Source organism: Podarcis raffonei, chromosome 1 (genome assembly GCF_027172205.1).
Source record: "Podarcis raffonei isolate rPodRaf1 chromosome 1, rPodRaf1.pri, whole genome shotgun sequence".
NCBI lineage: Eukaryota > Metazoa > Chordata > Lepidosauria > Squamata > Lacertidae > Podarcis > Podarcis raffonei.
The window spans coordinates 84,927,566-84,952,483 of NC_070602.1; the positions used below are offsets into that span (position 1 = coordinate 84,927,566).

The following is a 24,918-nucleotide window of genomic DNA, read 5'->3' on the forward strand; positions in this document are numbered from 1 at the left end:
CAATCTCACTCCCGAGTCAAGAGATACACTGAGCAAGTTAACTCCAGCCCTGTTACCTTCTGGGAGAGGATTTCCTCCAAGGGATCAGAGAGAAAGAAAGAGAGAGAGAGAGAGAGAGAGAGAGAGAGAGAGAGAGAGAGAGACAGCGAGACCGAGACAGCCCCAGCCCCATCCTTCCTGGCATGAGAGGCCTATACTACACGCCCACTCTCTCTGCAAGGCCTGGTCTGGAAAAGTGACATCCCTGCCGCTCTGAGGGAAAATTTGGTTTATAGCCCTTTGGCCCTAGAGCAGCCTCCCCCACCTTTGGGTCTGCAGGTGGCTGCTGGGAGTCCAACCCCCATTGCTCCCCATATGTTGATGGGCTACCAGGCTGAGAAATGCTGCTGTGGAGGTCAGGGGGAATCTTTGGCTCTCTAGGTGCTGCTGAACTACAGTAGTTCCCATCAGGGCCAGTGGCCAGGGCTGAGGAGAACTGTGGTCCAGCAATATCTGGAGGGCCAAAAGTTGCCCACAGCTGCTGTCGAGCACAAAGTCTTCTATGCTAAAACTGGAAGCCCTTCTCCCACGGTTTCTGTCCCAACACCTCCACACCTACCCACACCCAATCAGTCAGTCAACACTATAAACAGGAAGAGTGTTGTTGTGCTGTGGCCCAGAGAGTCCCTGCAGGAGCTAAAGAGGACCAGAAGGCCAACCTGCATCGGAAAGGCTTATCACTTCCTGTGCCCACCACAGCTCACACAGCACCGCCGTCTCCTTCATAACTTACTCATAAAATGGTCCAGCGAAAAAAGTCCATTGCACTCCTTTAGCCACGGTCCGCTCTTGCAAGGGAACAGGGCACCGGTGAAAAGGGAGCTACAGGTAGCGGGGGGCTTGGGGATACCTCCGCCCAACCCCACCAATAGGTGCTGTTATCTCAGGAGCAGCAGCAGCAGCATAGCTACAAGTACATTGTTGTTGTGTTAAAAAAAGATGGGCTGCACCGAGCCCGACCCTTTTGAGCTACTGCTATAGGACACGCAGCAGAGAGAGAACTAGCGGGGAGGAAGTCACACACTCGGAACCTGCCCATCAATCGTTCCCCCAGGCAGGGCTCAGGGAGGGAACAGAAAGCGAAGTCCAGGCTTGAGTAGCCTTCTGGGAGCACAAAGTGCTAGAGAGGCAATTCTCCCATGGCTCTTCCAGACTCAGAACACACCTGGGGAGACAAGCAAGGAGACAGGACAGGAGGGAGAAAAACAGACACCGAGTGAATCAGACAGCAGTGAAAAGTGTTGTGACAGCAAGCAGAGCCTGGGCTGTGCACGACATCATCCCCACCCCACCCTCCAGAGGTCAGGCTTCACCAAGCAGGAGTAAGACTTGCAGTACTGAGAGGGAGTGGGGTGGAGGGGCTGGTGAGGGGCTCTAGCATCAAGGCACAGCTGCTGTGGACTATAAGGTCAAGAAAGAGCCACTGCCCTTTAACAAATCAAGGGAGGAAAGGGTGCATCCAAGCATGCAAAATAAGGAACTGTAGCTGGTTGCTCTGCAGAACCATCACCTTCCCACCCATCCACGGTCCCCTGCCAGTTAAGGGTTAGACTGGGGGGGGGGTGCAGCAGGTGCACATGTACCTCCTATGAAATATTTGGAATGAGTGAAATTCTTTTTTAAGACCCGATTTTAGTTGCTCAAAATGTGTGGTTGGAAGAATTTTTTTTTTTATGTAAAAGGACCTAGAGCTTTAGAGAATGACCATTCCTGTGGATACTGCAGTCATATGCAACACTCAGTTCCAGGAAACTTTTCTAGAGCAAGAGGCTGAAGGTGGGTGACTAAGCTGTGACCCTCCAAAACTTGCTGGACTCCAACTCTCATCAGCCTCACACCCAGGATGGTCAGGGCTGATGTGGCCTTGTGATTCAGCAGCATCTGGAGGGCCACAAGTGAGCCACTCCTGAGTGAGAGGCTGCTGCTTTCATCTATGAGAGGATCTAAGTAGGCACAGGGAGAACGTGGGTGAGACACAGTGTTGTTCAACCTTGGGCCCCTGGATGTTGTTAAACTACAGCTCCCATCATCCCCAGCCAGCTTAGCCAGTGATCAGGCATGTTGGGAGTTGTAGTCCAACATCACCTTGGGCTCCAAAGCTGAAGAGCACTAGGTTCAAGTTGTGCTTATGGCGAAGTGCAGCCCCAGGTTGTACACAGAGGAGAGGCAAACTCACCTGTTTTTGTTATTTATAGGCAATCTTTCCTACAAAAGGAGCTCAGAGCAGATTAAATGTGTTCTCTTGGTGGCCTCACATATGGGCAGTGTTCAACACCCAATTCTATATTAACCAGTGGAGCTCCTAGAGGCCTTCACACAGAATAATAGAAATGCAGTGTTGGAAGGGGCAACAAGGGTCATCTACTTCAACCCCCTGCAATGCAGGACTCTTTTACCCACGACCCTGAGACTAAGAGTCTCATGGTCTACCAACTGAGCTATGCGGTGCTTCTATAATGATGTGATGAATTAGGGAGCGCACTGCAACTGAGGCTTATGAATTGAAGCAGTTTCTAGGCCCCACTTGGCCACAGCCACAAGCTGAAGCCATGTCCTCACCTTGCCAACTGAATTATGTGAATCCGCCCAATCCCCGTGAGGGGATCTATCACCCTTCCTCAAACAGGACCCAGTGCCGGGATATATCAGGGCAAGGACTAATGAGGAATCTTGTAGCGTGGAATGTGCACACAAAAGCAAGAGAGATTTGGGGCAGATCAATTACCACAATCATAATCACTAGGGCTGTGCATATTCCATACTGCCAAAGTAGGAGTGGACAACCAGGTCAGCCAGGTCTTTATCTCCTTACACCCCACGAGCCAACTTTGACCACCAGTCAATAATCTGATGGTTCCACTCATCTGTCAAAGTTGACCCATGGGGGCGGTCTGCTTTGCCAACATGTTCGCCTCAGGAAATACACTGGCAAAGCAGCACCCAGCGGGACTGAAGAACAAGATTTATCCTCTCTCATCAGCTGATTGGGGGAGGGGGTTGCATCCTGCTGCTTTGGCTGCACAACAACACATTGTGGGGAACTGACATGTGCAGCCAACACAAAACAAAACATCATCCCCTGCTCATCAGCTGATGTCAGCAGATTGATAGGAGCATGGTTTGGGGGGAAGCAGCCTAATGGGCCTAAGGTTCATGTATTCTGCTCCAAACGTAGAATAAAACACTGCAACCAACAAATCTAAGGTCTGTTGAAATACTTAAACTGCACTTTCCTATCAACAAATATTTAAGCATTTCCAAAAATACATTTACCCCCCTGCCTCTACAATCCAATTAACACCCCCCACCCCCCCAAAAAAACCCCAACCTCTGGGTATTTTGGAATCCAGGAACAGGTGACAGAAAAGAAGAGAGGAAGGGAAAGCACATGGAAGTGTCTGCATCTTAACAGCCAGAAACTCACTTTAAAAGATAGGCAATTTTGTATGGCAAAATGCCAGGCTGTGTAGGAAATATACACAACTCTGCTATTATTATTATTTTTTAAAATCATCACCACCAACAGAACCACCCTGCAGATCTTTCGCCATTTCAACCAACTGGACAAAATGAACACTTGAGGGTTACCTGCAGAGAGGCGGCATGGAGGGGCATCAGACAGAGTATGCCTGTCCATCAGGGTCTGTGGCATGGGAAGCACAGGAGGGAGGGATGGGCAGGTGAGGAGACAAGCAGTGGCGGCAGCGGCAGCAGCAACAACAGCAGAGAGAGAGAGAAAGGGCACCAACAAGTTACATTCCTACATCGAGCATCCACCGAAGCCTTATCCAGGGCCTGCCACCGGGGGTTACATTAGACACAAAAGGGATCAGGGAGAGAAAGAGGAGGGTGCAAAGGCCCTGGGAAGCAGGGGAGGGGGAAAGGAGGAGGTCACAGCTGCAGGGAGTGGTGCAAGACGCTAGCAAGCAGGGTTGAGAACTGCTGATTTAGGGGCAGGCAAAAGCTGCAGGGGAAGATGGCATGCACTTGCAAACTACAGGACAGGTAAGGGGAACCTCTGCGGCCATCCAGATGTTGCTCCCATCAGCCTCAGCCAAAAGTCAGGGATACTGGGAGTTGCGTTCCAGCACCATCTGGAGGAGCCACAGGTTCTCCACAGAGGTATAAACCTACATGCGTTATGTCTCACATTTTCCTCAGGCCCCAGGAAGTTCCAAAAGCAGGAAGTGCCTTTCAACTAAATTGTCATGACAGACACAACGTAGCCTGGTCCGTGTTCAGACCTCCCTGCCCCCCTGTGGTACCCCTCCTCTCTTCCTCTGCACAGGAAATTGGGTGCTCAAGCGTTAGGGCCTAAGGCAGTTCCTATGTGAGTCTCCATGCCTAGGCTGCGCCCCCAAAGGCTGAAAACCGGCAGCGCTGCCAAGTAAGCGGAAGAGAGCCGAGTCCTCTCTCAGAGCTGTGCCTTTTCTGACATCTCAGCCCATCAACAGACCGCTCTGCTGCTAGTCACTGTAGGACGGCCACCACTTTCAGCGCAGGTTGAGTTCTCACTAGCCCTTCGCATATAGGGGTTGTTTTGTAGCAGTGGTCGGGGGATAAAGGCACAGGTTTTGGTACCATTCATGGAGACGGGAGGGGATGTTAGTGCAGAAAAGGCACTCGGATCCAGGGCAAATTTAGAAGACGGCCCTCAACATAGGCCATCACATTCTGTTATTTGGGACGTAACAATAAATAAACAAACAAATAAATAAGTAAATAAGTAAATAAATAAATAAATTATATGTCAGCTCCCCCAAATTGCTGATACAAAACCCTGGGGCGGAAGCAATGCATTCGCTTCCTTTAGTGCCCAGGGCAAGCAGTGGTAGCCAAGAGCACAGCCCCCTCCCACCCCCACCCCCACCCCCTCGTGGATCTATGCAGTACAGGAGAACGACAGGGACATACAGCCAAGCCATGCACTACAGCAGCAAGGCAGACAGCACAGCTTGAACTTGCCGAAGGCACCAGGGCTTTGCTGTGCAGGAGCTGCCTGGACCAATGCCTCTCCATGCCAAATTACACACACACAGAGCTAACAGAATTTGCTCCTGCCCTTTACTCAGTAGCAGCAGCAGCAGTAGCACCTCCTCTTCTGACCGGGTGGGCCTTCGGGCGATTCTGCCAGTGACGCATCACGGCAGCTGTCCTGATGGAACAACCCCCCGCTCCTCCATTGGCCAGGGTCCCAAGCGCACCAACCAATGAAAGCCCAGTCTCAGGCCGGCTCAGAGGAGGTTGCACTGCGCATCTTTCTTCTTCTTAGGGGAGGAGTCTTTGCCTCTGCCCTTTCCCCGTCCGCTCCCTCCCACGGCCCCCGAGGGGGATTTAGAGGGGGGCTTGGACAGCCTGTCTGCCTGGCTGTCCGTGGCGTGGCTCCCCTGTGGCAACTGCGCTTTTCCAGGGGGCTGCTTTTTTGAGGGGCTTCTCGCACCTGCTCTGTGCTGGCCCTTGGCCTCCATTTCAGACAGGCTGTAGGCCATCGCCAGCTGCAGGTCCTCATCGTCCTCGTCGCTGTCGGTGTACAAGATCACAGGGGACGAACTGGGGGACGGGCGCTTGGGGGGCGGGTGCTGCGGCGCCGGCGAGGAAGGAGCTGGTTTGCGGCTTTGCACAGCTTGCTGGTCCCGCCGGCTCAGCTCCAGGCCGAGGGCCAAGTCGTCTGGAACACCTGAAAGGGAAGGGGTTGAGCCAACAATGGTCCAAAGAAGGCACCCCAAGTATACTTCCCCCCTCCTGCCATTGCTATGGCCTGGCCCAGAAAGGCCAAGCACCCTAGATGTGGGGTCCCCAACATGGTGCCGGCTGACACAACAGCATCCTCAGACACCTCCTTGGGACCTAACAAGAGGCCTGCCATTTCCAAACAATATTTTTAGTTGACTTGGGGGGGGGCATGTAGCTATTATGCTCGAGTACTGCCAGTTGTTGTGGTGCTCACAACGGTTTTTGAGATTTCCAAAACCACCCAAAATGGTTGAGGACTCCTGCACCAGGATCTTCAGCTGGTGGGTAAGGATTTGCAGCCTGGCCTAAAGACAGTTGCAACAGCAACACTACCACCAAAGAAATATATGGTTAGAAAATAATAATAATAATGAAGAAGTTGATCCCTGAATGCATTTTTGAAATTAAAGGCAAGATCTGGGTCTGAAAAAGTTGGAGGTGACTACCCTAGGCTGCTTCCCTTCTCCAATATATGCACCACACTTTGTGGGTAATGGATGTCTTAAGGCCCAGGTGAAAACTTTCCTAGCTCTCCCACTGCTCTCTTCCGTTCCTCAGCTATTATCACATTCATCTCTTATTTTACCTCTCTAAGCCGTCCCAACACAAATCTGAAAAGCCCCCCTCCTTCCTTCTGCCTGTGTTTCTGAAAGAGGCCAGGAGTGCTGGGGAGATCCTTCCACCCCCCAAATGTCTCAGAGGTTGGCACACAGGCATCCTACCGCTTGGTGGGAGGGCACATTTTTCACAAAGCTTTTTACAAGTTGTAGATTAAATGTCAGAGGCACTCCATGCGGATGAGGGTCTATTACTTTCTCCGTCACCCAGGAGACAGGTTGAGATCACACAGAAGGCAGCAGGCATCCAGAGAAGCTCACATTTCTGCTCTCAGCTGGAGAGAGCTGTGCATGGCTGACTACAGAGAAAAGAAACTCGGGATACCTCTCCCCTTTTAGTCCCATACCATTAATTTGGATGGATTTCAGCTCCCCGTTTTCTTCCACTTCCACCCTCTCCTGCCCATTTTCGATGATCCTGGAGAACAAGGGGGAAGGGGTGGGGACAGAAAAGTGAAATGACTTTGTGAAGAACACATAAAACCATGCAAAACCTTCCCCCAGCAATGTTGAACTGGAGAAAACATTAAGTTGCATGGCTACAAAAATGTCTATTGTTTAGCCTTTGCTTACATTTTGGGTGCATGATTAATCCCATAATAGCAACCACAGTTCTCTTACTACCATATCTGTAATTATGCACCTGCTCGCCTTCATTATATTTTTCAAAGACAAACACCAAAAAAATTATTTGAAGCTGCTCTTAAAATTTATTTTTGAAGAAGAGAGACCAATAAAAATATTTTGTTCTACAGATGAGAGTTTTTGCACAAAAGCATCAACTTAGAATCTCATTTTTTTAATGTATTATGTCTTTCGTATTTTTTATGAGGCCAGCCTCCTTCCACTAGATTTGAGGGACAGGTTTGGAGTGTAGAAAGGTCAGCATCAATGCACAAATTTGACTTCTCCTGTACACTTTAACCTTTTCAGTTATGCTGTAGGACAGTGGGGGGGAGAGAGAGAGGTGTTACCCTGTACAATCCACCGCAAACACATGATCACCAGAGGGACTGCGGTTTATAAAAGTTACAAGGCTACAAGGCAAGTAAACCTCTAACTCTCTGGGACGCAACATGTGAGCAAGCTGCTAAAAGGTCTAAAATACCAGGGGCCATGGGATTTCCCCAACTTGCTGCTGACAAGATGACCAGTAACAAGAAAGAGCTAGTGCGCTCTCTCTCTCTCTCTCTCTCTCTCTCTCTCTCTCTCTCACACACACACACACACACACACGTAAATAAGGAATGCATCCCCAATCTGGTACAGATTGTGTGGCTTTCCCATCCCTTCACTTAGATGGACCACTCTAGATATCCTCCCCATAGCTTACTCTGTGCCTCATACAGAAACAAGATAGCAGAAATGAGAAGGGGAGGAGGGCCAGGGAGAACAGAAAGAATGGGCTTGGTCATTCCCCAAGAGGGCCCAAAATCTGCGTGACAAGGCCAGAAGACAGTAGGCAAATGGATTAAAACATCCTCCTAAGCTTACCTCTTGGTAGTAATCCGCTTGCCATTGATGAATCTGGTGGAGGTGGAGACAGAGCGGAAGCCCATTCCTGCATTCATAGCAGGACCAAGCCCTGGGGAGAAGAAGTCTGAAAGAGAGAGTGCACCAGAATCACTGACAAGGAAGGGTGCAGCTGGCACCAAGGCCAGGGGAGATGAACCAGCAAAGGAAAAGAGACACCAGGCAGGAAAGCTTTCCTTTGAGATTCCAAGGAGGGGCAAATAGGAGAAAGAATGTAGCCTTGCAAAAGTGGCCACCAGGTCACCGTGTGCAAAGCACACAGTCCCAGGGAGAAGTCAACCCTACAGCAAGGGTCCAAGTGCAGTTGGAACCAGGGTGGGGAACTGGAGGCCACAGTGAGGAGCAGGTGGGCAGGCAAATCCTTCCAGCTGTTCCTTCCTTACCTGGTGATGCTGCAAAGGGAGAGAAAAACGGCCCTGCCCCAGGGTGCCGTGGTCCAGGTCGAAGGTCTGCGAATGGATCGTCTGGAAAGAGGTCCGAAGAAGAGATCGTCAACCACTACATTCCTCTGCAGGGAGACTGCTACTCAAAAGCATGCAGATCCATACCCTTTGTATTCTGGCCTACTATCTGCCCGCAGTTCTGATTCATGTATCTTGTACCACATTGCTGCTGCTTCCTTCCACACAAGTTTTATTGCCTTGCCAGAGCCTCCCTGAGCTGCAAGAAACCACCCAGTGCCAGGAGTGGGTGTGGACAGCCACTGAGCTGATCCAATTGCATCACACAGAGGGGAGCATTTCCCTTCCCCAACACAGAAGTTCTGGATAAGCACGAGGTCTGTACTAAAGCCAGTGCCAACATTTGGCCCATGTCTAACTAGGAGGGATCTGGTTCCCCAGAAAGGATCTGGTTTCTTGTAATCTGGAAATGATCCAAAAAGGAGGGACTGTTCACTGTCTAAGACCCCCTCCTCTCCCTTTACTCTCCTCAGCTACACAAGGAGTTCTGGAGAATGTTCTGGCCTGGCTTTATGGCTGTGGGTCCTCCAGATGCTGTTGGACTCCCATCAACACCAGGCACCATGTCCAATGGTGAGGGAAGAATGATGGGAATTGCAGTCCAGAAATGCCAGGAGGGCAAGAGGGTTACATTGTCAAAGCTAAGCGGGTCTCAGCCTCATGAATCCTGGATGGGAGACTGCACTGCTTAATCACTCTGAGCTTCCTCATGAAGGAATTTATATGCAGGTAAAATAAAGTAACACCAAGTTCACACAAGAAAACACCAACAGACCTGGCATAACCCAAACCACAACAGTAGCATGTAGGTCATAGAATTTCCTGTAGGAATGGGGCAGGGTGGAGCAAGGAATGAGTAACAAAACCCTACCGCACTCTCCACAGAAGTGCCCTATATGGTAAAAGGAAAACCCAGCTAGAGGAACCCTGGGCCTGACACAACCAGATGGCAATGATATTCTTCGTTACTAGTTCCTTCCATCTCTCAGGTGCTGGTTGTCTTTGGGATACCACTGACAGTCCTCATAGTTTTGAAGTCCAGAGACAGCAGATAGGGTCTTCCCTCCCTACTCAGATAAAATCCCCTTGCAAAACAAATGAGGATCAAACCCAATGCACACCAAAAAAGTCAGCAAACGGATCGTGCCCTCCAAAGAAATCCCGGAAGACGTCGTGGGCGCTGCGGAAAGTGAAGGTGAATTCGGGTCCTGGGTGTGGTCTTGACCCGGAGGGCCCACCTGTGGGGGAAGCAGAGACCAAATGTGAAGCTTTATTTTCCTCACACCAAGACACTGGCTTACTGTTTACCAAGGTTAAGGCTGTGGCACCCTGGAGCGCCTTGAAAGATGGTCACGGGTGCCACGGGCAACGTTGGTTTCTGTCCCTCTTTCCTTCTCTCCCTCCTCTGATGCCCTCTTGTGTCTCTGCCTCCCAAAGGCTTGCACAGTTGTTTGTTGCAGCAGCCCTGGCTACAAGCTCCTCAGGCAAATGGTGCCTCTGAGGCTGGCCAGGGGGTGCTTCCCAGGCCCCTGTGGGACAGTGTGAGAAGGCACCTTTCTTTGGGGCAGCTGTGGCCTGGGAACACCCCAGAAGGGAGGGTGTTTGAAAATGGGACTCAGAAAGCTTGAAAGCCTCTGGCTTAGGGGTACTAGATAACTAAAATCATTTACATCACAGGCCCAGCAAACCTGCAGCCTGCCAGCCAGCCATGCCTTGATATGTCTGCAGCCCCTGGAAATAGTTTAATCAAGCACTGATTCATGGGTCAAAAGCCACAGAAGGGCTACAGAGCTGGACAAACCCATTTTACAGAACAGAAAAACAAAACTGTTAAGAATCACACAAAAATGGCTGTTTGGGCCGTGAAAGGCCTAACTGCGCCACGGCTGCTTTGGTTTGGAACTGACAAGGCAGCCAAGACCTTAGTAATATTCTGCTCCCAAAGAAGTTACCCAACTCTGCAAATTTCTCCCAGGAAATTGCTCCCTGTGAAAGTTGCTCAATCACATTACTATGATAACAGCTAAAGTAGCTAATGCAGAAGGCCTGTATGTTTCTGAGCTGCACATAAGCTATCTGTTGCCGTCTTTGTTCTCGCCCTCTTGGCAATGCAGAAATCTGCTTTGAACCTGATCCTGGTTTTTGATGATATTTGTCAGGATAACCCAGATCTTGACCAAGCTCCTTACCTTGACCCATGAGCCCATCTTTGCCATATCGGTCATAGACTTCACGCTTGCTCTCTGAAATCAGAAAGCACCTGGGTTAGATAGCTGCCCACAAAAAAGAGGTGAGGCTCAAGCAGACGTGTCTGCCATTGACTTAGTTGGGACACAGCCCCCCCCCCGCCACACATGGACTGCGGGGCAGGGAATGTTACTGAGTCCTTGCCTTGTCTACCCAAAGCTAGTCCTGCCTGGGTTAGTAATTAGTAGTAATTTGCACAGCATGCTCAGAAAACATTGCATTATTTCAGAAAAACTTGCAACAACTGTGAAAAGTCAGCCAGCAAAATTGGAATCATACTACAGCTAGGGGCTGAGAGAGAGAACAGTTAATGAAACACACCTTCCATTTAGTCTAGCTTAAAAGGCTCTCATTTCAAAGGAAGCCCAATCTTCCTCAAGTAGCCTGTCCTAATGGCCAATTGTCCCACAAGGCTTAGGCGGGTGCTCTTGACTTTGCCTCTCAGCTTCTAGTTTCACTATTACAGGGATGGGAAGCCTTTTTGGCTCCAGAGGCCAGACACTGGAGGTTTGGCTACAGGGCCCAATTTGACAGGTGGACAGAACAACTGGCCAGCCAATCACATGACATGATGATGGCATCACATGCCTGACAGGAGGGTGGGGCTGACACCTGTCAAAATTCTTCCCAGAGCTTTGGGAAAGTCATTCCACACTTCCCCTTTAAACACAATGTGGGAGGTTTAAAAGAGAAATCGTAGAACTGAGGTGTTGGAAGGGACGCCGAGAGTCATCTAGTCCAACCCCCTGCAATGCAGCAATCTCAGCTAAAGCATCCATGACAGATGGCCATCCAACCTCTGCTTAAAAACTTCCAAGGAAAACAGGAACATGTAGAGACGTGCAACACCCTTTGAAGCAGCCTCTACCCACTCATTTAAAGGCGTCTCCAAAGGCACTTTTGCTACGTCCTTTTATATGCCTTCGCTTGCTAGTGTTCTGCCTCTGCTTGAAAAACATGCCTCTTTTTCTCCCTTCTCTGCTTCGTTTTATTTTGCTATATAAAAATGGGGGCTGGGGGGAGGGAGGAACCTCCCAGCAGCCCCAGCCAGTCTGGGCTTACAGGAGCTGTTGCCCAACCATATCTTGATGGCCGCAGGTGAATAAAACTCTTTTCCCTTCTCTTACAAGGAACAGGAAATCTCCTCAGTCTCCAGAAACAGCCCACAACCAGGGCCAAGACCCTACATGAACCGAAACAGCCTGAGGGAAAGAAAGGGTGAGGAGAGAGTCGATGCTTACTGTCCGATAGCACTTCATAGGCTTCTGCTATCTCCTTGAACTTCTGCTCAGCATGTTCCTTGTTATCTGGGTTTTTATCCGGATGCCACTGCAAGGCTTTCTTCCTGTACCTGTTTGACAAGACAACCATGATAGCTTGGTTGGTGTATATTCTTACGGTATAGGCCCCCCGGTCACATACTGGCCTACACATTCACCCCCTTGTAGTTAGCAGCAATCCTACACACACCCCTTTCTGCTGCTTATGTGGACATTCTGCTTCTGTGGGAAGGGAGTTTCAACACGTGGGACTAATGATCCTCATTTGCTTCCAGGTGAAACCAGACTTCTCTCTCTTCCCACAGGAGCTGATAGCAGCTGGTGGCCATAGCAGATGAAGCTCCAGCTCAACCAAGAGTGGTCATCGGTCATTGTTCTGCCATCTGTCCTCCACGAGGGGGCACTTCACTCCCACAGTAGCACAAAACCCACAAAATTAAAAGTAAAAGCCAATTTACGGTTCCTTGGCTTTTCAAAGGAAAGTAGATTGCTGCACTTCCAAAACAGGATCCGCAGAGTCTCTTTCACAAAGGAAGAGCAGACAACAAGCCTGGAGATTTGCTCACCTGATAATTTGCTTCAAACCCTTAGTGAGGTTTCTACAATACCTCTCTCCTGTTACAGGTGTGCTGCTACCTTAGGGCAGTTCCAGCCTGCGCTAACACAAGGAGCAGAGTGGGGGCATTCCCCCAAGGGGAAATTTGGGGCCAAAAGGCTCTTGAATCCTACAGCTTTCATTATACTGCAGTGCCACAAAGATCTCCTGGCACAGCACTAAGTGTCGACACGTTCTCCCTCTGTTCATTCTTGTGCAAGGGGGCTCACCCAAGTTGTCCTCCTCTGGAGTGCAGACCTCCCTGTGCCCATTCCAAAAACAAAAGCAGCCCTGCAAACAGCCCATCCCTCTCCCATTCAATTATCTTTCTGTAAGGTGGGTTAAAAACAATAGTTTTGCATGAAAAAGGCTATTCTGGGTTTTTTAAAGTTTTACTTCTAGTAGATTTCTCATTTAAAAATCAAATCAAATCTGAATCTTCACACAAGCTGCACAAGCAAAAGTTTTGGATCAGCCTCCTTGGATTCATCTCCAAGGCACTATTTAATAGCACATCAACATGCTTTAACGGATATGGCAACCAATCAGCATGTGCTTTGGTTTTTGGAAAATATACAAAACGTAGTTTGGAAACTGAATTTAAATACTTATGTTGATCTGTTCTAATCTAAAGCCTCCTTTTTATATGCTATAGTATTCCTGCAGGCAGAAAGTTTGTGAACGTTAATTAGGCAGTGGAGGGAAATCAGACAAACATAATATAAGTCAGCCCTCAATTGAGGAGTCGCAAGAAAAGTGAATTTTCAGTATCTGGCAACTAAGTACCTGCATAACGGCCCCAAGAGCTAGAACAGATTCTCAGATCAAGTACATTAGACCTGAAACTAGTAGCTACCAGGTTCTCCACAGGAAAACTAGGAGCTCGAGTGGAACCAAAAGATGGAAGCAGAAAGGGAAAAACCCAAAGCACTGGGAAAATGCAGTGTCCAAGGCTCATCAGAGTCCAAGGCAAAGTTGGCAATACAACTTACTGCCACAAAACCACCCTGTGTCCCCTAACACTGGGAAACACAGAGTTCTGAGAGCTCATTATTCTTGTCACAAACTTAAACAGGCTGCCTTCCACTAAACTGTGGCCAGGTACACTGTGCCACCACTTCCACATCTCACAGTCACACTCATAACCACCACACTAGGACCAGCAGTCAGTAGCCTGAGTCGGAAATGGAGAGAATGCAACTTACGCCTTTTTGATGTCATCCGGTGAGGCACCATGGGGCACCCCCAGCACTTCATAGTAATCCACCATGGTGCCCAAATGTGCTATGCAGCAAACCTAGAGTAAGAGGGAAAGGTTAGTATAGCACACCTCTGTTGAGCATTACCCAAGCTAACACCATCCAAATTAAAATAGCCCTCCCACCCACCCTTTATCGCCGGAATGGTTGTGTCAAGAGTCTTGTAGTAACACATGAAAAGGGTTCACGGATACATCCAGACCCAGATCTTTGCCGTTCCTGAGTCCTTAAAGCAACTGGTACAACTGCAGCAGGGAGCAAAGAGGCAGCACCATGAAGGCGTCAGGCACCCTGAGGAAGTTGTTGGGAGATGCCTCCCCGCTCCTAAGAGCCCAAAACCACCTCTCTATCGTATGCGCATCTTTGCTCCTAATCATGTTGTTGCAAAGCCCCGTTTCTGGTACTTTGTCTCTCAGCTGAAGAAGATGAAGAAATCTTCTGGGGAAATTGTGTACTGTGGACAGGTTTTTGAGAAGTTTCCGTTGAAGGTGAAAAATTTCGATATCTGGCTGTGCTATGATTCTCGTAGTGGAACTCATAACATGTACAGGGAATACAGGGATTTGACAACTGCTGGAGCTTTGACAACTGCTGGAGCTGTTCCGATATGGGAGCCCGTCCTAGAGCTCGTGCTCACTCAATTCAGATCATGAAGGTGGAAGAGATTGCTGCTAGCAAGTGCCACAGGCCAGCTATCAAGCATTTCCATGATTCCAAAATCAAGTTCCGTCTGCCACATAGAGTTCTGTGTTGTCAACATAAGCCACGCTTCACCACCAAGAGACCAAACACATTCTTCTAAATGCAGACTTGGTTCATTTGCTCTGAGTTTCAATAAGGTTCTTTTTGAGAGGGAAAAAATACCTGCAGCAGGGAAGGGTGCACAACTCTAATGTGAGAAAAACCAAATCCATCAGGCATAGCCAACCAAGGACTGGCCATCAGCTGCTCTGGCAAAGTCAGGTATGTCTGGAAAAGGGACTCCTGTGAGCTGCCAGAAAACACCACATCCCAACAGCGTCCTCCTCCTTTCCAAGCTGCTACACACACAATGGACATTAGTTGATTCACAGCAATTTTGATCATGTCTAACCGTGATGTACCCAATGCCACAAGAACCATACTTTATTCTCCTACACACACCTTGACTATACACACTATAAGAAATCAGTGCTTATTAACCCCCCCCCAAAACAACAACCACCCAGCCTAGACAAATGATAAAAAGCAACAGGTGTGGCATTCACACATTCTAAGGAAAATAGTAAGGGACGTGAAAGATCCACATATGCGCTTGCTATGTTTGTACTGTAAATAAACGTCCAGTCATTTAAAGAGAAGGAAGAGGGATCTAAAAAGTGAATAGATAGAGATGTGAACATCCAGGGAGGGTGGGAATGCCTTCTCATATCTCTCTCTCTCTCTCTCTCTCTCTCTCTCTCTCTCTAACACTGGGGTGTGGGCAGGGAAGCTCCTATTGAATGAGTGAAATGCATAAGCTTCTACCCACTCAAAATGTGTATTGCAAAGATATCTATGTAGGATAATCTACATCATTAGAGAATGAAGTGTATGCTTTGAATGTATACAACACTCAGATACAAGCTGCATTTCCACACCTAGAGGGTGCTGTCATCTTTTATGAAAGGGCCTTCCCTGCTGGTGAATTGCTGCTAATCTTTTGGTGACATCTGATCTAGTTTGGAGAAACTAGAAGCAACTAGCCTATGTGTACTGTCCTTTTGACCTGGTCCCAATCTTCTAACTGTGCCACAGACTTCCAGCTACAGATATAACAGTGCAAACCTTTGCATATCTACTCAGACATAAGTACCATTGTTTAAGGAGACTTACTTCCAGGTAAATGCAAACAGGAATCCAGCCTGAAGCTGCAATCCTAAATTTGGGAATAAACTAGACTAAACTAGAGAAGGCATTACGAAATATGCATAAGATTCCTAGGCCGTATTGCTGCGATAAAAATGAATGTATTGCCTAGAATGTTGTTTCTGTTTCAAACTTTGCAAATTTTGGATAAAATGGACTGTTTCAGGAAGTGGCAGAGAGATATCTCTAGATTTGTCTGGCAGGGCAAGAAGCCTAGAATAAAATTTAAAATACCAACAGATGCAAAGGAAAGAGGTGGATTTGCCCTGCCAGACTTTAAACTTTACTATGAATCAGCAGCTTTTTGCTGGTTGAAAGAATGGCTGCTTCTTGAAAACACAGACATTTTGGATTTAGAAGGTTTTAATAATGTATTTGGATGGCATGCATATTTGTGGTATGATAAGGTCAAAGCACATAAAGCATTCAAAAACCATATTGTCAGGAAAGCATTGTTTAATGTCTGGATAAGATATAAGGACTTATTGGAAAACAAAACCCCAAGGTGGCTGTCACCGATGGAAGCGAAAGCTCAGAAAAAGCTTAATATGGAGGTTAGATGGCCGAAATATTGGGAAATTTTGGAACAAGAGGGAGATAGATTGAAATTGCAGAGTTTTGAGAAATTAAAAAACAAAGTGCGAGACTGGCTTAATTATTATCAGATAATGGAGGCATATAATTTGGACAAGAAAATTGGCTTCCAGGTGGAAAAATCAAAATTAGAAACAGAACTGTTAGAACCCAAAACTAAGATTTTGTCAAAGATGTATAAATTGCTGTTGAAATGGAATACACAGGATGAAACAGTGAAATCTGCTATGATTAAATGGGCACAAGATGTTGGACATAAATAACATAATGATGGCTGACTGGGAACAGTTATGGACCACAGGTATGAAGTTTACGGCATGCAATGCCTTAAGAGAGAATATTATGAAAATGATATACAGGTGGTACATGACACCTGTCAAGCTTGCAAAAATCTATCACCTGCCCGATAATAAATGTTGGAAATGTAAGGAAACTGAAGGTACATTCTTTCACCTTTGGTGGACGTGCCCAAGGATTAAGGCTTTCTGGGAGATGATTTATAATGAACTGAAAAGGGTATTTAAATATACTTTTTTGAAGAAACCAGAGGCCTTTCTCCTGGGCATGGTCGGCCAAATGGTGCCAAGGAAGGATAGAACTTTCTTTATGTATGCTACAACAGCAACAAGAATACTTATTGCAAAGTATTGGAAGACGCAAGATCTACCCACCCTGGAAGAATGGCAGATGAAGGTGATGGACTACATGGAATTGGCGGAAATGACTGGCAGAATCCGAGACCAGGGAGAAGAGTCAGTGGAAGAAGATTGGAAGAAATTTAAAGACTATTTACAGAAATATTGCAAAATTAATGAATGTTAGAATGATGTCAGAATGAAGTTAAGTGGTTTAAGCAGCAATGTTATAAAGGTGTATTAAAAATGGATTATTAACAGGTGAGAACTCAAAGTCGTATTATATTAAGTTAAAGGATTAAGATAAAAATAAAGAGGGAAAGAAATTGCTGAATTAACTAACTGAATTGGAATATAAAAAAGGGAGGTGTGAGGAGGTCAGGGAAGCAAGGTTATGAATATATGATATGGAAAGATTGATGTGTTTTCTTTTTAAATGTTTTTTATCTTTTTTGTATTTTGTATTTTTTTTATTTCTATTTTTGTCTTTCTTCTATTTTTTTATTTATGTAATTTTTTTCCTTTGAAAACTTAATAAATATCATTTAAAAAAAATAAATAGAGAAGGCATTATGAAATATGCATAAGATTCCTCTGTACATTTCATACATATGTCAAATAGTGAAATTTTGTATGCAAAGTTATTAAATCACGTATTTTATGTTGCAAAAGCAGTAAAACAGATTTCAGCTTGAGAAGGTATTGCATATTTTCCCTGAAAGTGGAAGTAAAAACTAGATTGTCTGGAAGACTTATTCTCATACCAAATGCCTCTCTTTATCTCTTTATCAGTCCCGGCAGACTGGAGGAGGGCAAATGTTGTCCCTATTTTCAAAAAGGGGAAAAGAGAGGACCCAAATAATTACCGCCCAGTCAGTCTGACATCAATACCAGGGAAGATTCTGGAGCAGATCATTAAGCAAGCAGTCTGTGAGCACCTAGAAAGGAATGCTGTGATCACCAATAGTCAGCATGGATTTCTGAAAAATAAGTCATGTCAGACTAAACTGATCTTGTTTTTTGACAGAATTACAAGCCTGGTAGATGAAGGGAACGCAGTGGATGTAGCCTACCTTGATTTCAGCAAGGCATTTGACAAGGTGCCCCATGATATTCTTGTAAAGAAGCTGGTAAAATGCGGTCTTGACTTTGCTACCACTCAGTGGATTTGTAACTGGCTGACTGACCAAACCCAAAGGGTGCTCATCAATGGTTCCTCTTCATCCTGGAGAAGAGTGACTAGTGGGGTGCCACAGGGTTCTGTCTTGGGCCCGTCTTATTCAACATCTTTATCAACGACTTGGATGATGGACTCAAGGGCATTCTGATCAAATTTGCAGATGACACTAAACTGGGAGGGGTGGCTAACACCCAAGAGGACAGGATCACACTTCAAAACGACATTGACAGATTGGAGAACTGGGCCAAAACAAACAAGATGAATTTTAACAGGGAAAAATGTAAAGTATTGCACTTAGGCAAAAAAAATGAGAGGCACAAATACAAGATGGGTGACACCTGGCTTGAGAGCAGTACATGTGAAAAGGATCTAGGAGTCTTGGTTGACCACAAACTTGACATGAGCCAACAATGTGACGCGGCAGCTAAAAAAGCCAATGCAATTCTGGGCTGCATCAATAGGAGTATAGCATCTAGATCAAGGGAAGTAATAGTGCCACTGTATTCTGCTCTGGTCAGACCTCACCTGGAGTACTGTGTCCAGTTCTGGGCGCCACAGTTCAAGAAGGACACTGACAAACTGGAACGTGTCCAGAGGAGGGCAACCAAAATGGTCAAAGGCCTGGAAACGATGCCTTATGAGGAACGGCTAAGGGAGCTGGGCATGTTTAGCCTGGAGAAAAGGAGGTTAAGGGGTGATATGATAGCCATGTTCAAATATATAAAAGGATGTCACATAGAGGAGGGAGAAAGGTTGTTTTCTGCTACTCCAGAGAAGCGGACACGGAGCAATGGATCCAAACTGCAGGAAAGAAGATTCCACCTAAACATTAGGAAGAACTTCCTGACAGTAAGAGCTGTTCGACAGTGGAATTTGCTGCCAAGGAGTGTGGTGGAGTCTCCTTCTTTGGAGGTCTTTAAGCAGAGGCTTGACAACCATATGTCAGGAGTGCTCTGATGGTGTTTCCTGCTTGCAGGGGGTTGGACTTGATGGCCCTTGTGGTCTCTTCCAACTCTATGATTCTATGATCTTTCACATTTACAACAAAAACTGTAAGAGAAGCTTAATGGTCACAAAGGAAACGGCTCTTTGTGGCTTAGAGTTGCAACCTGGGTAGTTTGAAATGCAGTGTGAACTCAGAGGTCAGTCCCACTGGGTTCAATAAGGCTTACTTCTTAGTAAGTTTATTTAGGGTTGTAGCTGCATTTTTTTTATCATTTTACTAGATTAGGGGTGGTATTCAACCAGTGCATCCTGTCAGCACCATGATTTCTGCTTGGGCAAGAGGACTCCTCCTGCCCTGTGTTCTCTTTTAATCTGCTCCAGAGCATTGAGGGAACCCCTAAAAGAGATTTAGAGGGCATGTAGGGGCAGGGAGAAGACGGGGGAGATCTGCTAAGCAAAGAGAAATCCTTGCACTTACAGAATGAGTGATGTAGCACTACGATGACTTCCACTCTAAGCTCTGAACAGCTTTAGATGTGCATACAGTTAGCTTTTTTCCCAGCCCATGAAGTGCTTCATAAGGATTTATTTATTTTTAAAAAATAAAATAGCTCAAATAACCAGAGCACACATTATGGGCTATATTCAGCAGTGCCCAGTTAAGAGATTACAACTGCAATCCTATGCACAACTTCCCTGGGAGTAATCCCTGCCTGACACAGTGGCAGTTCTGAGAAACAGGTTTAAGATTGCTCTTTGAATATGCAATCCTACGCATGCCTGTTAAGCACTGAGTTCAGTGGAACTTACTCCAAAATAAATGGATTGCAGCTGCAATCTTATATATATGCTCACATGAGAGTACCACGGAAGATCTTACTTCCATGGAAACATGCACAGGCTTATGCTGCAAGTGTATATCTTATGAAACTATCTGCAGAAAACTCTAAGTTGCATCTAAGTTGCTTGGTTGCATCAGGATTTAAGGGAAGCTGTTCCAATTCCAAAACTCCTCCTACAAAACTTCAAGTGCATAGCAATCCTGGCCCATGCCTCCTGAAGCCCAGACAGGTTTAGCAGCCCATGCTACTAAACTGTCTGCTGGTTGGAGCCTTAGGCCAGACTCATATATGAAGAGTACTGCTTAAAAGACAAGAAATGTTGCTTGTCTCCATATAGGAAGCTGCTTGGGTTATGTCAACCACAGACTGCGGATGAAATTGCCTCCAGCCAGCAAAGAGCTGCTTTGCAACCTAAAGGACCCATGGTGTGGAGAAGCATCCACAACACCACACTGCTGCTTGCACCATGGTTTTGGATCATCAAGCAAAGCGGGGGGGGGGGAATCTGTGAGCCTCCAGATACCCCCAATGTCTATCATCCCTGACCATCCCTTGCTATGGAACCTAAGGATCCGGGATCCATGGGGAATCTCTCCTACCCAAAGGCAACACTGAACAAGCACCTGAGCTGACCCAGGCCCAGTGCACCCAAAAGGATACGACTGGCCCATTGCCTTCCTCATTAAGTATCTTTATGCATTAAGCGGTTTAGTGGCCATTAAGTTTTTAAGAGATTAGGAGGCTGCGGGAGGAGCAAGAATAGCTACTGCGACAACACTAAGGCAGGAAAACGACCAAGGGGGGTTTTCCGTCTCAGTGTTGCAGCCCAGTTCTGAAGCTCAGCTTTGCCTGCTGACCTGCAGATCGTTGCTTACCTGTTTGGATCATACAAATGGATGCTCGGGCATTTAACTCACAAGGAGAACTCCTGCAGGCTAGTTGCTATATGAATGATAAGAAATGAAATCACAACCCCATGCTCTTTGCAGTTACAATGCAAAGATGTTGACTCTGTGGGATTGTTTGTTTTTTAATGCTGATACTCATCAGTGCTGACTCCTTTGAACTCTTCAGTCTTGGGTTTTCAATTTATCAGATTCATGATACACCACTTCCTGTTGCCATTTCCTTTGTGGATCATCCACTCTTCTGTCAACGTGTCCGCCAAAATATAAACAAAATTGGAAGCTGGTGTGGAGATGACAGTGTGCCCCTTCACTTGCTATCCTCCTCTGAGCTGGGTTCTACCTAAACACTCTGACAGGGGTACCTTCCTTACCTCTACTTTGCTGGAGTAGAAGAGGCAGAGAAGGCTTTTGCAATAGGGTGGTTTTCTTTTCTCCTCCTCTGGGAAAGAAGCAGAAAGACTCCACCTTAACATTGTTACACTAACCCCATTTCCACATTAAAAATATTTCCCTTCAGCCCCCCCCCCAAGTTATGCAGAGACATTCCATTTGAGGTCACCCTCTGTCAATAATGACTTTCCAGCACCACCCTAAAATATGCAAACCAATACTAAGTAATATTAAGAACTCCGAGATCAGGAAGATGGGTTTCCAGGTCAAAGTATTTGACTTGAGACACTCTTCAGAACCTCATTAAGTTCCCTTCCTGGGGGGGGGGGGGGAGGGCACCTTCCTACACCTTTCATTTCATTTGGCTTTTTTATGGCACCAGCTCATTTCTTCAAAAGTTGCCTGAACTTAATATTCTCTTTCCCGCCTCGCCTAGTGCACATTTGTGTTTGAATCAAATTAAATCTGAATAAAATCGTCACCAACTCCCTGCCTTTGCTCATCCTATCAAGCTGATCTTTTAAAACAACAACTCTTCCTCTAAGGAGCTTCCACCGCCCCTTCACATTTATCTCAATCCGCTGGTAGAATCCTACAATTTTGTTTGCAGCAGCCTGCAATCAGGGGCAAGCCTTCTCCCGAGTTCTCCTAGAAAGCGTGAGTGCTTTTGTTGCCGTTTCCCGGCGAAAATGCTTATTTGTCCTTCTCGGGGCTGGCTCTGGGCCCTCGCCTCTCCCTTTGTTTTGCGGTGCGCCACCGGATCAACAACAAGCACAACATCCGGCCGGTGCGAGGGACCGATCGCGTTTCAGCTTCTCGACTGTTCTAACAGCGCCTTTCCCCATAGCACCCATTTTCCTGCCGGCAAGAAAAAACAACACGCATTCCGTGCAGGGCAGCACCGGCGGGTTGCAAACGCCTCTTTTTCTGATGGCATTTTGGATGGGGAAGAAACAGGCATGCCTAAAACTACCCACAGCCTCCCGGATCTTAAACCCTATTTTTGGACAGCGCGTTAGTTACTGCGGAACGAAACTCAGCTGCTCTCTCCGCGTAACGTACACACACACACACACGCAACGCCCACCCGACACAAGAGCGTGACTTGAAAGCGGGGAGACCAGGGGTGGATGACCCTTCAGTCCTGCTAGATGCGGGGACGACAGGGCGATAGCAAAGGACCGAAATTGTTGTTTTTATTTATTATTCGTTGAATTTATATACCGCCCTTCGCCCGACGATCACAAGTTCGGTTTACAGTGCAAAGACACGAAATAGGAAAAACAATACCCTCCCACCCCCCTATAGGGGTAAAGCGGTTTTTAAATCGTATTGACAGCAAGCGAAACTTCGAAGCACTTTTGCTTGTCAGAGCAGCTTGACCCTCGTCGGTGGGTCGGCAGACAGCCCCTCTCAGGGGATCTGCCAGCTGCTCCACATTCCTGTCCCGGGGATCCTAGAAGAGATCTGCATCTCCAGATCGCTTCATGCGGCCGCTCTCCCCTGGCCGTCATCTGCCTCGCTTTTGTTTTATTGCAATGGCACCCGATGCTCCGAGAAACAAGCGGGCAGCAGGCAAGCCAGCAAGCAATCGTACCTCAGCGCTGGAGGAGGCTCCGTCCGGACTGCACCATGCTCCGCAGCCCCGCTCGCTTGGGACGCGAGTTTTTCGCCGCTCTCGCCTCCTGCTGCGGCTGTCAAGGGAAGAGCGGAGGAGGGCCCCGGCCTGCAAGCCCCAGCTCGGCCCCGGGGACTGGCGCCGGCGCCGGCCAATGGAACGCGCGGCTCCATTGTGACGTCGAACCCTGCACTCTGAACCGGTGAGGTAAGGCGAGGAGGCCGCGGCCAACAGCTGCTCGGGGCTCCGGTGGAATTCTCTGGAGCGCGCTTGCGACGGGCGGCGCGTGGAGCCCCCTCCCGGCCCCACGCGGATGTGCGCTACGACTCCGGTACGCCGGCGGAACCCCTTGCGCAGCCGGGGAAGCCGCCCCCCTTTTGTGGGTGGAAACATCTCACAGCATCTCAGGCTGCAACGCGTGCAGGACGCGCTCTTACCTGGGAGTAAGGCTCGTCGAACTCCCTGGGGCTGACTTCAGAGTAGACACGTCTAGGGTTACACTGTCAGGCAGCCCTGGGTCTCAGGTTGCAGCTTTTCTCTCTGAACCTGATGCTCAGTGCTACATGGATTTCATTCCCACTAGTGTTCGGTTAATATAATAATAATAATAATAATAATAATAATAATAATAATAATAATAATAATAATAATATATTAAAACCCTTCTGTACTAGTGCCACATTACCATCCCTCTCTGCATAAAGGGTAGCAGACTGTTACGTATTTTATTTTTCTAAACAACAAAAATACCCATAAAAGAAAAAACAGATTTAACAGCAAAATAATATAAATATGACACAAGGAGCTTTCAATGATCAAGTCAAAAGATTAAAAACAAATCATGAGTAAATGAACTGGGTGCAATTGTGAAATTATAGAATTGTAAAATTATAAATGATGTATAAAAACACAGTTACCTCACACAACAAAGAAAATGGGGGGGGGGTCTTTCCTGTTTACAGACACCTCCAAACACAAAGTTTTCCTTTTCCAGAGGAGAGGGAAGTTTGTTTGGCACCATCTTGGCTGCAGGAGTTGCCAGGAGGAAGTGTACAAGACACCATCCAACAGCCTTAGGGACTTTAGGGTTTACCCTTAGCCTTTTCTTCTCCCAAAGATGTCCCACAGGGCAGCCTCATAAAGACAATTGCCCTAATATGGATGTTCCATGGGGGGCGATGATAATCTCCAGATGTGTCTTACACTATAAATTTCTTGTTTTAGGTAGTAAAGACTTGTGTGAAATGGTGCGTGAGGGAGGTGAGGTGGGTAGTTGGCTGCAAACTCTGCCAACATTAGCACAACATGGAGGCAGCAGGTCAGCTGAGAAAATACCAGAACATAATTGTTGTTATAAACTGGTGGGTGGTAGCGGTAGCACAACTGAGACATGATGTAGCAATTTAGAACAGGCAGGGTGGATGGCAGAAGCCAGCTGCAGTGACTCAGCATTAGGGGAATATTGCTGCTTATATAGAAGCTTGTCAGCCAGGTCTCCACCAGGATCCTAAAGCCTGAGACTCAAGAGGTGGGTCTTGTTAATGTCACAGGGTTACCTAGTCTTCAAAAACAACAATAAGAATCTGATAATTGGCTTGGGCCTGGGTGCATGGCCCCAGAATGAAAGGGTGGAATTTGGCAGCAAAGGAGCTAGAGATGTGACAGATCAGAAAAAGGGGGGCAGGCGAATAAGGAAACACTTTGTTTTGCAGTGGGGGATGAAAGAGAATGGAAAACCTCTTATGAATGATGAGTAAGAGACCTTTTATAACACTATCTCTCAATTCCATATGCTTCTCAGCTAGTCCTGTGCGCTGTTTGTAACTGATGGTGCTAGATACACAAATCACATGAGTACTAGTTACCACAGACAGGCATTTGCCAGCTAGTTAACACACAAAGAAGAAACCACCCTGGCAGAAGGCCTTGATGCCAATTCCCCAGTGTGTGTTACTCACCCCCAGTGGATGGAAGCCACAAAAAGGAGTGCTTTCCTGGTGAACACCCAAAGTCATAAGGAATTACTGGATGCATGGGGAATTCCATGTTCTTACAGTAATCCAGAAAAATTAGTAAGGCTGTGCATCAAATCAATAGGAACCAGTGTCAGGGTAGAGGCTTAAATCATCCTGACCTGTTTTTTTTATTGCTAATG

General features: G+C 47.1%; 1 protein-coding gene and 1 pseudogene across 3 annotated transcripts; one reads left to right on the forward strand and one right to left on the reverse strand.

The window, feature by feature from the left end:
* Nucleotides 1–125: 125 nt before the first annotated feature.
* On the reverse strand, nucleotides 126–23,171 carry LOC128419864 (dnaJ homolog subfamily B member 2-like). 3 transcript variants are annotated; one of them, XM_053401066.1, is made up of 12 exons: nucleotides 22,743–23,171; nucleotides 21,127–21,192; nucleotides 13,711–13,802; nucleotides 11,872–11,981; nucleotides 10,573–10,626; nucleotides 9,505–9,621; nucleotides 8,306–8,386; nucleotides 7,884–7,989; nucleotides 6,737–6,807; nucleotides 5,480–5,716; nucleotides 3,628–3,682; nucleotides 126–1,204 (listed from the first exon to the last, which is right to left on the reverse strand). In XM_053401066.1, the coding sequence occupies exons 1-11, from the start codon at nucleotides 23,154–23,156 to the stop codon at nucleotides 3,654–3,656; spliced, it is 1,377 nt and encodes a 458-aa protein (XP_053257041.1). In that variant the 5' UTR covers nucleotides 23,157–23,171; the 3' UTR covers nucleotides 126–1,204; nucleotides 3,628–3,653. The 3 variants fall into 3 exon arrangements, with proteins under 3 accessions (XP_053257041.1, XP_053257059.1, XP_053257048.1); XM_053401084.1 differs by lacking the exon at nucleotides 21,127–21,192; XM_053401073.1 differs by lacking the exon at nucleotides 3,628–3,682.
* Nucleotides 14,023–14,615, forward strand: LOC128419879 (60S ribosomal protein L18a-like; annotated as a pseudogene).
* Nucleotides 23,172–24,918: the final 1,747 nt, after the last annotated feature.

Bases quoted from the DNA above. Each gene is read 5' to 3' on its own strand.
- LOC128419864 (XM_053401066.1), bottom strand. From the start codon at position 23,156: ATGTTTCCACCCACAAAAGGGGGGCGGCTTCCCCGGCTGCGCAAGGGG. The intron at 7,990-8,305 runs GTAAGGAAGGAA...TCTCTCTTTCAG, and splicing joins TCCCTTTGCAGCATCACCAG to ACTTCTTCTCCCCAGGGCTT. The intron at 6,808-7,883 runs GTAAGCTTAGGA...CTTGTTCTCCAG, and splicing joins AAGCGGATTACTACCAAGAG to GATCATCGAAAATGGGCAGG.